We start from the raw sequence: 13726 nt of genomic DNA, 5'->3' as shown, positions 1-13726 counted from the left end.
ATTTTTCACATCTGTTCTAATACTGTGTTTTAAAATGCAGCCAAATGAAACAAAAAGAATGAGCTCCATGAGAGACCTTCAGTGTGCATTTATGGTGCAGCGAGGCAAAGCTGCATCAACAACTTTGTGCCGCTGCAATTCCTGTTGTAATGCAGGGTGGTTGTACAGCTTCATTTCAAATCCACACCACGTGCTTAATTTCCAAGGAAGCTATGTCTTTCTTAATTGATAATTCTGCAAATTCCTTTTACAGTAAAAGCGTAATAGCAGACTTTGATGTTCTTGCACAACTTAGCATCTGAGCCACACAGCCCTTTCCAAGCACAGTGATGCCTCAGTGGCACTTGTGTAGTCTTGTAACCTTCAGAGCCTTTGAGCACATAAAATGAAATTTGGTAAGCACGTTTGGCACTGATTTGCAATGGAAGGTGCATTCCAGATATCTTTCAGTAACATTCATCCAGCTATATCTTTGTCAGAGAAATCAGCAGTACAAATGTACACATATGGGGAGCATGTATTCTCGATAAAAAGGTACATTTTTTACACAGCCGTTTTTCATGTAAGTCAATACTTCAGGGCGGAGTGTTTCGCAGTAGTTTCACTGTGAATGTCAATATGGATGTAAAAATAAAAGGGCTGTTGGAATAGAGAGAAAAAAAAAGCTCTGACTACATGATACGGGTCAAATTCTGCCTTTCATTTTGCTTTTTGTTGCCTTTTACAAGGGAATGTGAAGTACTGAAAAGGTAAGCATAGTCATTCATATAACTCTATACTTCTCTTAATGAAAACATAATCCTTTTTCATGCAAAACCTCCATCTAAACCTCATATTTAAATGCACCAAAGGCACGTAGGAGCAATTCCTGAATCCAGTCATAAATATAGGACTTTCCAACTTAAATTTCTTCTTTGTTGTAAGCCCATAAAGAATGAAAAAAATGCTGGGTTTGACATTCTTTCATGTTATCGTCTGTTTCTTTCAACAATAGCTATTCCCTTTCTCTTGAAACAGAACGCTAGTGCAACACTTCAGACTTTTTACCACTTCTATCAAACATCACGTTCTCAAAAGAGAAATAATAGGTCTGGAAGCTTGCTTGCCTCAGTATGCAATGAGAAAGAAAAGATACCAAAAAAGTAAAGAAAACCCACTGAAAAGATTATTTAGTCTCAAGCAAACAGAAATCCGCTGAACATTTAATGAAGTAAATTGCCTGAACTTCACTGATTGGAAGTAGATCAAATAATTCTGTTGTTGTTCAGCACTTCTTTCAACAGGTGAATAAAAAGGCAGATAAAAAGAGTTTATATTCACTAATTGATGGATGGTTCTTGAAAAATACTTTTACTGTCAACAGCATCTAGCCAAATACCAGGGAGGGAAATGGTGAACTTTCAGATGTCAAAATATATTGAATTTGAGTCTGCTGTCATCTCTATGTTATGATACTCTGTTCAAAAAAATTCATGAATGTGCTTTAGAATGTGTATTAAGCTAATGTAGCAAAAAATCCCCACAATATAAAAACCCCAATTACATGTAAGCACACGGGAAAGTTGATTCAGAGATGCAAAAAAATATTTTTGTGTTCAGAGTCTAAATAACAGAATTTGAAGTTTGGATTGCAATTGCATACTTGAGATAATGCCTCTGAGCAACTCTTCATAAACCAGTCTTGGGCTGAATTATGTTCACACAATATAATTCATAAAAAGGCAAAAATTAGAGAAGTGGTAATTTGTTTGCAGACAGCTTGAGAGTGGAAGAAAAAGGTCTAAATTTAACATTGTTCACTGGGACTAGTTCACTCTGTGCTTCTCTTAATGTAGCTGGAGAAAAGCAAGTAATATACAGTATGTACAATACAACAGACCGCTCAGCAGTGGAACATGAAATGAAAATGAAATATCTGTAACCTGTTTGTGCTCAGCAGTTGATGGTTATCCAACTTTATAATTATCAACATAAAATTAGAGCTGTGTGTTCACAATCCACATTCTTTATCCCAGCACGACTGGGATGACTGTTCCTTGAGCTGTTTCACCAATGTTTAAAAAAGTATTTTCTCATTTTCCTGAGGATTTTGTTACATACTTCTGTCCCATACCCCCTAAATGTAAAGGAAATTGAAAGCAGTAAGCCCTGCAGATGGCTCAGCAAAGACACTTGCTGGTGGCTGTTCATATCTGGCAAATATTCTGCATTTCTCAGATACCTGGTGTGAGTCAGATACAGGGAGGAATGCCAAATAGGTTTATAATGGCTAATTTGTCACCCAAGCATTTGTTCACAGATACCTAACAGAAATATTCTCCTTGGTTTCTCAACTTGTAGAGTAGCAATCAGGTTCTCTTTTTTGTCTGCAAGAGTGGGATTTTTTTCTTTTATGTTTATGACAAGTCTGTGAACCTGGATACAGTAATGGTTTGTGTTTTCCCACACCGTATCTGCAGTTCTTTCAGCTGTACTTGTCTTTACAGTATCTTGCATCCTTCTTTTTGATGCAATCTGTCAATGCAATAATGGAAATAAAGGCTTAAGTATATATAAATATATGTAATAAAAAATTAGATATTAAATAAAGATATACATTCTGAAACAAATTTATTAAATCCCATGTTTGGTGGGAGATTCTAAAGTAACAGGAGTGTCAGATCCTCACAATGGCCCCAGCCAGCATAATCCAGTCAGCAAAATCCCTTGTACAGACATGACTGATAGAGCAGGAGTCCTCTCCCAGTGCAGTTTCAGAGGTTTGCAGAGGTGGAAGAATTCGAACAGCAAAACAACTTCCTATGCTGGTATTAGCTCTTTTCCCTACTCCAAGGGGCTCTGCTGTTTCAGTTGTGCAGTTGTCGCTGTGCAAGTGAAGCGTTTGTAATGCCTTGGAAATCATGAGTGCAAGCAGCAATGAAGAGGTTAAGAGCAAGTATAGCAACTGTATTAATAGCAGCTGAAGACTGTAGTTAAGACCTGAGTTAAGTACATTTGGGGAGTAGGATTCATATTTAACAGCACTATCTTTTACTTTACCTTTGTTATTTTCCCCTCTTAAGTTATGATTCAGAGCTTTAGGCTTAATTCTACATCATTACTATTCGAGTCAATGGGAGTTTTCCATTGACCTGGATAGCAACAAAGTCAAACCCTTCATTTCCAATTAGAAAATACTGGCTGTAAACTGGAAGAACAAGGCCAGAGGTAAATGGGAAAGAAAACAGGGAATCATTAATTAAATGCAATTTACTAAGTTGTATGAAGTATTAAAGTACACAATCTTGTTATTCCCCTACAGAACAGATACAATCAGAGTTGCTGATTGAAGTCAGAACCATAAAACTCTTTGAAAGCCAGCCCTCAAGTTTCCCAGACCCTGGAGGCAATAGAGGAAATCTAGAGAAAGGGAGACTTGCCCCTGGTTGAGGAGGATCTTGTTACAGATTATTTAAACAAACCTGACACCCACAAATCCATGAGCCCCAATGGGATGCACCCCCAGGTGCTGAGGGAGCTGGCAGATGTTATTGCTAAGCTACTTTCCATCATCTTTGAAATGTCATGGAGGACAGGAGAGGTGCCTGAGGACTGGAGGAAAGCTAATGGCACTCCACTCTTCAAAAAAGGCAAGAAGGAGGACCTAGGAAACTACAGGCCAGTCAGCCTCACCTCCATCCCTGGAAAGGTGATGGAACAGCTCATACTGGAGGTCATCTTGAAGCATGTGGAGGAAGAGAAGGTCATCAGAAACAGTCAACATGGATTCACCAAGGGGAAATCATGCCTGACCAACTTAATAGCCTTCTACAATGGAATGACTGGCTGGGTAGATAAGAGGAGAGCAGTGGATGTTGTCTACCTTGACCTCATCAAGACTTTAACACTATCTCCCATAACATCCTCATAGGTAGGCTCAGGCAGTGTGGGTTAGATGGGTGGACAGTGGGGTGGATCGAGAACAGGCTGAAGGGCAGAGCTCAGAGCTGTGATCAGTGGCACAGAGTCCAGCTGTACGCCTGTAGCCAGCGGTGTGCCCCTGGGGTCGGTACTGGCTGCAGTCCTGTTCAACTTACTCATCAGTGACCTGGATGAAGGAACAGAGCGTACACTCAGTGAGTCTGTTGATGATACAAAACTGGGAGGAATACACTAGAAGGCTGCACTACTGTTCAGTGAGACCTGGACAGGCTGGAGAGCTGGGCAGGGAGGAACCTAATGATGTTCAGCAAAGGCAAGCGTAGGGTCCTGCACCTGGGGAGGAATAACCCCGTGCACAAGTACAGGCTGGGGGTTGACCAACTGGAAAGCAGCTCTGTGTGGAGAAGGACCTGGGTGTTCTGATGGACACCAAGCTGACCATGAGCCAGCAGTGTGCCCTGGTGGCCAAGGAGGCCAATGGGATCCTTGGGTGCATTAGGGGGAGCATGGCCAGCACGTTGAGGGAGGTGATCCTTCCCCCTTGCCCTGGTGAGGCCACATCTGGAGGGCTGTGTCCAGTTCTGGGCTCCCTAGTTCATGAGAGACAGGGAACTACTGCAGAGGGTCCAGTGGAGGGCTACGGAGGTGATGAGGGGACTGGGGCATCTCCCTGATGAGGAAAGGCTGAGAGAGCTGGGGCTGTTTAGCCTGAAGAAGAGAAGACTGGGAGGGGACCTTGCCAATGCCTGCAGGTATCTTAAGGGCGAGTGTCAGGAGGATGGGGCCAGGCTCCGTTCAGCGGTGCCCAGTGACAGGACAAGGGGCAACGGGCACAAACTGCAACACTGGGCGTTTCTTCTGAATACAAGGAAGAACTTATTTACTCTGAGAGTGACAGAACACTGGAACAGGCTGCCTAGAGAGGGTATGGAGTCTCCTTCTCTGGAGACAATCAAAACCAGCCTGGATGTGATTCTGTGCAACCTGCTGTAGGTGAACCTGCTTTAGAAGGGGGCTGGACTAGATGATCTCCAGAGGCCCCTTCCAACTCTGGACCATTCTGTGATTATGTGAAATGGGTATTTCACGTAGCTTGGGAGCTTATGATTTTTGTTCATAGCCTGTTCTAGATTCACACCGTTGTGCAGCAATCACGACAACACTGAATACACTGTTATTTCCTCTGAATGTCCATGTCATGTCATACTGACTGCAATTCACAAGCAAAATGTGAAATATAGAAAAATGCCAAATTTTACAGATCTCCTCCTAAGGTCAAGACTGTGTTTACAAAAGCCAGTATCAAAGCCAGTCACAAAGCAGTGGGTTACAAAAGACAGCTAGTTACAATATGTGTCAGTTATTATCGCCTCTTCTAACATTGAGCAGTTACAGGGTAGGGGACATGGGAAAGTTTTAATTTGTGTCTGTGACTTGTTCATTAAAGCAATCTCACAAAATTCTATTGCTTATTATTTTAGCTGTCTTTGGAGCATTAGACACATTCACTGGTTTTTATCCAACAATTAACTCTTTTTCAAATATTTGTAAGAAAACTTTTTTTCTTCAAGTTAATTTTTGGTAGCAGTGCTTGTTCAGCAGATTTATCCCAATCACAATTTCTAACAAATCTGGTCATCACAGATAATGAATTTTCTTGACCTTCTTTGAATAGGAAACATGCTGGAAGAATTTCATGAACATACAGTTCAAAAACATGAAGTCATTTATTTCAGCAATCAAATTTATATTTACTTCAAGGTTTTCTGTGTTTCTGGCAACTATTCCAGCACCTGAAATGACATTCATTTTTTCTATAAATTGCATTAAAAATTTTGAAGCATCTTAACATTTCTGTAGAACTTTTAGTTCAATCCGTTAACCCAGACATGAAATAATTGTTTGTATTAGTATGTTGAAGGATATTTAACAGGAGAAGGAAGATAAAAAGGAAGGCAATAAGTTTGAATTGTGTTGTTTGTATTATTCATGTAGAAGCGTATTGTGTCTACTTTTTGAAATTTTAAAATCGTTATTTCTAACACAGTGTGTGCCACAGCAGAAGTAATTCTTATTCACTGTTCTCGTACAATGTTACTCAGTCAAATAGGAGAGATTAAAGTAGAAAGAATTTTCTTCTGACAGTTACCATAATGATGCTAAGGTATTCTTTTCACATGAATTGAAGTTAAAATATTTTGAATGCTGCTGCTTCTCTTTGGAAGCCTATGGGTATAGTTTCATTTTAAATAGCATGGTATACATAAGAGTTTTGAAACACAGCATGTAGTAAGACTTTGATTTATTTTATGTGGGTAGAAAATTACTTATTCTTAAATGGTCTAAAATCCCTGTGAAGATCTCAGTTGTGTGGGGTTTTTTTTCTGCGCAGAGATACTTTCATTTCTTGGAATATGTCCTACAACACATGTGGGCCATCATACACCATTAGAAAATTTAAGGTGTGGAACAATCCACATGCCTGAAAAGCACTCCAGTCAGTCCAGCTTAATGGTAGAAATTAAATAACTCTTTTCACAGCCAAGCCACTTCCCCCTTTTGGAAACTTACTGTTTCAAACAATGTTAGCATAGAAATCAGAGCTTGAGCCCCTTTGGGAATGCTTTTGATTTCACAGTAGATATCATCTTACCATATATAACATTTTCCAGAAAGGGAGGGAAAAATGCATATTCCTTCAGCCAGAACTTCCAGTGTTTCAGTCATTAGTGTTTGATTGCTTACAACTAACCAGATAAAGACTAGTTTATTTCCAATAGAGAACCTGTATCACATAAACAGCCAACACCTGAGCAATGCCCTTAACCCCAAGATGTGGGCTGCCCCCAGGAGCAGCAGACATGCTCCTCCGCCTGCCGCTCAGCAACTGCTTAATCACCACATGGCATTCCCTGCGGGATCCGAACAGGGCCAGGGTGTAAAACAGGAATTGCCATTTCAAACTTGCAATTTCTTCATTTCTTTCCAACGTTTAAATAGGATTTTATTTTTCTACTGTGCAAACAGTTTGTTTGAGTTTGTACTGTGGGGTTTGTTTTTTTTTTTTTTAACTTTCTTTTTTGTTTGCATAAAGCTTGTTGAGCATTTCCCCCCCCCCCCCGCCTTTTCACACAGATCAGAAATCAGGTTTGTAACGTAACCTAAACCAGATTAGTGTTATTTTAAAATATGAAAATGAATACGTTTCCAGCAGTGCATAAATCATAAATCTTACTTAACCCAACACTTTCAATTAGTGATACCTTGAAAAATGTAAGGTGTGGAAACTTCCTAAAACCCCAACAGCTTTTCTGTATGAAAGAGGGCAGAGCTCTTGATCAAAGCAGAATTTTCTTCATTAATTCTGTTCTCCCTGCTCCCAGAGCGTGGAAGGAGAACACCACGAGAAGGCAGTGGAGCTGCTGAAGGCAGCTAAGGACAGCGTCAAGCTGGTGGTTCGCTACACTCCCAAGGTGCTGGAGGAGATGGAGGCTCGCTTTGAAAAACTGAGAACAGCCCGGCGCCGGCAACAGCAGCAGTTGCTCATTCAGCAGCAGCAACAGCAGCAAACTACACAGCAAAACCATATGTCGTAGGTGAGAGGATTCATTGGTCTGCCCTAAGTCCAGTGGTGGCATGCCCTGCCTGGGCCAACAGCTCCTGGGGGTCTGGGGGTCCATCAGGGCAGGGCCTGGCTGGGCTCCAGAGGCCATCCCAGCCCCAGCCAGGAGCGGGCCAGCCAGGGGGCACCAGGCCAGCCCCAGCCCCAGGCATCAAACACCTCCCTGGGGATGGGGGCAGGCTGGGATGTGACCTTGCAGGTGGCCCAGGCTCAGTGGGCCCATGGCTGGGCCGGGCTGTGGGAGCTGGAGACCGGCCCTGCTGGGGCATCGCTGGGGCAGGGGCTGATGGCCCCGGGGGGCTGCCATGGGGTCCTGGGCCATGGGCGGGGGGGGGGGGGGGGGGGACCCCCAGAGGGGGCTAGCAATACCCTCGGGGCCCCAGCAAGCACTTGCTGTGGTGAGGACGGGAAGAACTCATTCTTTGGCACATATCCACATGATCTATCCCAGTAAAAATGCATTTTGAAAACAGGCAAAAGACGCTAACAAATTCTGGAGCCAATTTCCAACTGATCACCTTGAGATCAATAGCAACTGTGCAGCTCCATCTTATCTGCAAGCAAGACTGCATAAGCCTGTAGTTACTGGGAACTTTTTTTTAATTATAAACCAGAGCATTTATGACAAGTAAAAATATGCTGTAAGATTTAGACACAGTTTAATGTATTTTCAACTAGGCTATTACCACTCTGCAACAGAACATCAAGATTTGCTGTTGGTACATGAAGAAAAGTCTTCCTAGTCCCTTCCCTGCTACAGGGAACCCAAACTTCACTCTGGGGTTACTTTGCAGGGAACCTGCAAGTGCTTACTGAACTCCAGTTGGGTAGGAAGTATTTCATTCACTCGACTGACATTCAATACTGCAGTAGCTTCCAGGAGACTTTGCAAATTTCCCAGCGTAGTCAAAATACATGGTGTGTGAGGTACAAAGATTCTCCATATACACAGTTTTTCTGAAATCAGTGAGTGTGTGACATGAATACATTTATAAATATGCTCTATTTGCCCAGAGGAAATCAAGTAGGAAGCATTTGCCAATGACTTACATCCCAATCCTCCACATCTCATACAAGGTGTTTCCAAAACAGGGTGTTTGTACCAGTAAGAGTCTACAAGTGACTCATAATCCCCAAATGGTCAGAAACCGAAGCTCCCAGGGATGGTTTCATTGTTATTAAAGTTGACACTGATCTCTTGATATTTAGAGAACATCCACCTTATAGACCCTCTTGTCCTGTGACCACCAGAATTCCAGTTTTGTTGAGGCAAACAAAGGCTCTGAGTGGGATCTCAGTCCTACCTCAGGGCCTCAAATTGGACAGGAGGTAAAAACAGCAGTATTTCATGAAGTAAGTTTTGGGTTTCTGTATAAAATGTGGCCATTGCAGGAGGCATACGCATGGCAGTCACATTAAGTTTTTCATTTTTTTAATTACTTAAATCTTCTCATTAGCGAATAAGGTATTTTAACTGATATAAAGTTTTTTCTTTAAACTAAAAAGGAAGAAAGGCAGGCAGAGACAGCCAGCAAGTTAATTCCTCGATTCCTTGTGCTTGCTTTGAGAAATGTATTTCTTTAATTCTAGGCTATTCTCAAGAAAAAAAAAGCCTCGATCACGAGTTCAGTAATCAAGCAACCGGAGCTGTACTTCAGTATTCCAGCAAAAGGAAACAACTACAGGAACATGAAACAGAATTCATCTGGAGAATGTGCAGTACAAGAATAACATAGTTAAGACAGCCATAGGGAGGGTACCTTCATGATAAGGCTTTTCAGCACGCAGCAGTCACAAATATGTAGTACTTCTGTGACTCTGTTCCTAATGAGAACATGATAGGTAAACCCTATGAAATAGAGAAGTCCAGGGCTTCCAAATAATTCTGTTTGATCTAATCTTGCACTCCTTTCTCTGAAAAATTGGCCAGTTGGATTTCTCTAGTCACTGAAAGTTTTGTTTTAAGGAGACCAAGATTGGCTGCTTTTAGGAACAGAATCTTTCTCTACAGTTATCTCCAGAAATGAACTACATCAGTTCAAAATTTTGCCACAGACATCAAACTCATACATCACGCTTCATAGCCACTTTGTACTATATATTGTAGAGCTGTTTTAACCTAACTTCCTGTTTATAATTTTCAATTTTCCCTCTGGAAATAGCAATTTACTATATTTATAAAGTATTCCATTTGTAGAAGCAATTGGCTTTTTACTCTTGGTGTTTCCATATATTTTATTATGCATCAACAGAGTGAGAAAGTTTTAGGTCAATTTTAATTGTATTAGTAGTAAAGTTAGGGAATCCTAGAACTGTATTTTTAAACGTAGGTATTGCTTGTATCTATTATAGTTACTATTCAGAAATCTATAACTGGATATATTATATATTTATTCCATAAAATATATATTGTCTGAATGTACCTGTTAGAGAATTAGGGTCTTTGCTTAGCATGTATTGCAAATGTAGTAAGCTAATGTTAGCAAAAGACCAAGCTTTGTTTGGCAAATATTACTGTGACGGCATAAACTCAGCTTTTCTGTATTCTTTAATTTATTTTCCAGTCTAATGTTAATATATTTTAGAGAGGAGGAAGTGTAAGTTATTTTAAGACTTGCACATTATTATTTAAAAAAAAATGAAGTTAAATTCTGACTTTTTGTTTGTTTGTTTAAATCAAACCAAATTGGAATGTGCAAACAAAATATATAACTAAGTTCTTAAGTTTACACGTCTGCTTTTCCAAAGAAAACAGTCAAAGCTGGAAGGCTATAAATGTCATCTACTTTCAAGAAAATATGAAAGTGGAACCCCCAAATTCTAAAATTCTAAAAAATAATAATTTTCAGCATGCCTTCTATGCTTCATTAGAAAAGATGGGGGAGAAAAGGAGCTTAGGGGAGACGTCCTTGCACGTTGAAAACTCCAGCTGATGTCAGTGAAAGTTTAGTAATGTGAAGAATGTAGAAATGGTCTGAACCAGTGCTCTGGTTGTGAACTTGGAACAAAGTCAGAAACAATTAATATTTTGAAGGATCTGTTCTCAGAGTGAGGCAAATCAGAACAGGGGAAATTGGCAATATCATAGCATATATTAGAAACCAAATGCAGGCCAGCCAACAGTCTTGACAGTGTTTGATTAGTGTAAGTAGCCATAGAAAGGAAATTACTGTATTTTTAAAACCAAACAGCATGAATTTATCCAGAGAAGCCTCATTTTATGCAGAGGAATAATACTATCCAGTGGTCATTGGTGACAATATCAATTAAGACAGTGGAGTTTGAGAGAATTAAAGATGAAATATATTATATTGTGCTCTGCACGGTGTCTTTTTATACTTAATAAAATTGTATGTACCTATTTTAAAACTGTATTATCAAACAGACACTGCTATTAATATCGACAGTACATAAATTGGTATTATGACTGCATATAGCTGTTCTGTATCTCATCAGTATGATTTGAATTACACTGATAGCTGCATTTTCAGAGACCAAATATTCAGATTTAGTCAGCCCACTGTACTGCATTTTTCCAAACTGCCTCTCCACCTCCTCCCCTCCTCTTCCTCAAAAAATTTAGGTCTGATGCAGTGGAATGTGCTGATTAATAAATTTCAATAATAGAATGTCATTCATATAGAGAAGCATATCAAATTCATTTTCATATATTATTATTCAATAAATTATTTATACACACTAAAATTAACATTCTAGTCTTTGCCAACATTTAACAATAAGATGAAAGAAAAAAATAAGCAAAATACAACTGTCAATGAATTTGAAGTGGAAGCAGGAAGAAATAACTGTGTAAGGATCACTTTTCATGCCCCTTATTGATCAATAAAACATATAGCCACTTAATCACAGGATAATGTGTCCCTAAACCTGTCACCTGCATGTAGTTGTAGACAGACTTCTCATTTGTGGTTTAAATGTCTTTGGTCCTGATGCAGCAAGGCATTTCACACATGCATTGCTGAATTAGGACTGAAAAGAAGGGCAGGGAGGACAACATTTCCCACATGCATGTCTGCAGGTACCATGCATTGTATTTTAACTGAATGGTCTCCCGGCATTTGCTGTTTTACTGCACTGAATTGATATTCCTTCAGTCAACTTAGTGAATTTTATCACTCACATTTACTCTTGGGGCTCCCTCATATTTCTCTGCACTGGAAGCAAACTGAGGTAGGAGATCCAAGAAGTCTTTTCTGTCTCTTTATTACAGTAACCAAAGGGGTGCCACGTGATTTTTACAGGTTCTTGCATCACGTTCACTTATGCCAGAGATCCAGATGTAAGATCTAATAATAGAGATTCATGGTTGGTACGATTCACTTGCTGAGGTCGGTGGATCTGCTGTGCTAGCCATTGTTTTTCTGTTTGTGACATCTGATCTGACTGGCACTTTACAGGGGATCAAAGGATTTCGTAGCCCTTGATAAAGTGAAAAGCTCACCAGCTTGCATTTTCCTCTTTTCCTTCTACAGTGGCAAGTCATACAGGAAAGGTCAATGAATGCCCATGGGTGGAAGAAATGACATAAAAATCTACCTGCAGTTCCCTGATGAATAATACTTCAGACCTCTTGGTCCTATACATCATAACTTTTGTATATATTTACCTCAGCCAAGCTTCCAATCTGATTTAGGAACCTTTGGGAACTCTTGCAGAAAGCACAAAATTACATGCCATATCTGCAGAAGAAACTGCTTATTCATCTACTAACTTCAGGGATTTTAGAGTTCTCAATGAAGTTAATATCTCATGAGTAAACAAGGTTTCTAGAATAAACACTAATCAGGAAGGGTGGTTTTGCCTGCATTTGAAATAATACGGGATTTTAAGCATAATTTCAGAATTTAAAATAGTTATTATGCTGATAGAAGATGTATTTTAGTACAGGATGAGACTGTTTCTGATTTTTTCTGAAAATGGGATAAAAGAAAACTAACCAATCTCCTAATGCTTAACTATGCCTAGAAGATCTAAGGGGATCCTTCCATATGTAAGCAGAGGATTATTAGCTAGAAGTAATACTGTCCCTGCATAAGCACTAGGGAGACCATTTCCATATCCAGCATTTAACAAAACAAGTTTCAAACCCAGAGAGTATTCTGGGTCAGTTCGCAAGAACGTTCTGCCTGCTGCGATACCTGTCTGATGAGAAATACAGCCCATTATGCTGAGCCATGAGAAGGTCAGTATGAATTAGGGATGCATTCAGACAGTCTTGCAAGCAGACCCAAGCTCACCCTGCTTGCCATGAAGCAAATGTAGTCTGAACTAGCTGAAATATTTAGGTAGATGTCTGATGGATTCATTGCCTCTACCATCAGCTGTCTAAAAGCAAGCTGCAGAGCTTACACTGATTGTTTCCACAGTCAACAGAGGTAGAGACATCCCTCAAATGCGATTCATTCCACCTGTCTCTGACATATATCTTACAACAGGACAAGGAATCCCGTAAAAGGGTTTATAAGCAGAGCCACTGACTAAACATTCTGAACTACTAGCATGAAGAAATGTCTTTGGGGTTGGTTTTTTTTGCTGCTTTGCTCATACATCCTAATAAATAAATAAATAAATGCCCAGCCCCCAGCGTTTGAATTCCCTAGTCTAAAACCTCTACGTGCATAGCTCAGATGACTAATAGGCCCTACATGTGATCAGGTTTGTAAGGAGGTTCCTGTTGCTGCAGATGTCCGTTCTGAAACATTCTAAGAAATGGAAGAGCTCGGTGCAGGTATCGTTAGCAAAAGGCTTTGGTTGTGGTATATACAGGAGCAGGCTACAAGCTTCAGTTGTGAATGCTAATAGCAGAAGTCTGTACTGACACCTGTAACACTGGACTAACATATGTGTGTTTTATAATATCTGCAGCCAAAAAAAAAGAACAATTGCTTTTGATTTTTTAGTTACGGAGGCACAAAAATGAAAGCCGGCAAACTTCCAACATAGGAGTCTGTGATACCAAAAATCATAGCAAGGCTTGACCAGATCTGAAATCTAGAAATCTGCAGCTATCTACAATTAAGAAAAAGATTATGAAAACAAGATGTGTATAAGGCACAGCCAAAATCCAGGAGAAAAAAATATCCCATAGGGATTAAATCTCTGATCTGCTTTTAATTTACTTTCTTATAGTTAGTTTCACTACTGTCAACTCATCTGACCAAA

General features: G+C 40.0%; 1 protein-coding gene across 1 annotated transcript in view; it reads left to right on the top strand.

Moving 5' to 3' along the window:
- Window positions 1–12004, top strand: part of LIN7A (lin-7 homolog A, crumbs cell polarity complex component) — a 51026-nt gene extending 39022 nt beyond the window's left edge. The window contains exons 5-6 of the mRNA XM_040596717.1: window positions 7305–7517; window positions 9134–12004. Coding sequence (XP_040452651.1) covers window positions 7305–7517 — 213 coding nt within the window. The 3' untranslated portion in view covers window positions 9134–12004. The remainder of the gene's footprint in view (window positions 1–7304; window positions 7518–9133) is intronic.
- Window positions 12005–13726: the final 1722 nt, after the last annotated feature.

This window comes from Falco naumanni, chromosome 5 (genome assembly GCF_017639655.2).
Source record: "Falco naumanni isolate bFalNau1 chromosome 5, bFalNau1.pat, whole genome shotgun sequence".
In the NCBI taxonomy this organism is placed as follows: Eukaryota; Metazoa; Chordata; class Aves; order Falconiformes; family Falconidae; genus Falco; species Falco naumanni.
The sequence above is the reverse complement of the archived record's forward strand: the minus strand, read 5'-3'. Positions and strand labels throughout refer to the sequence as shown.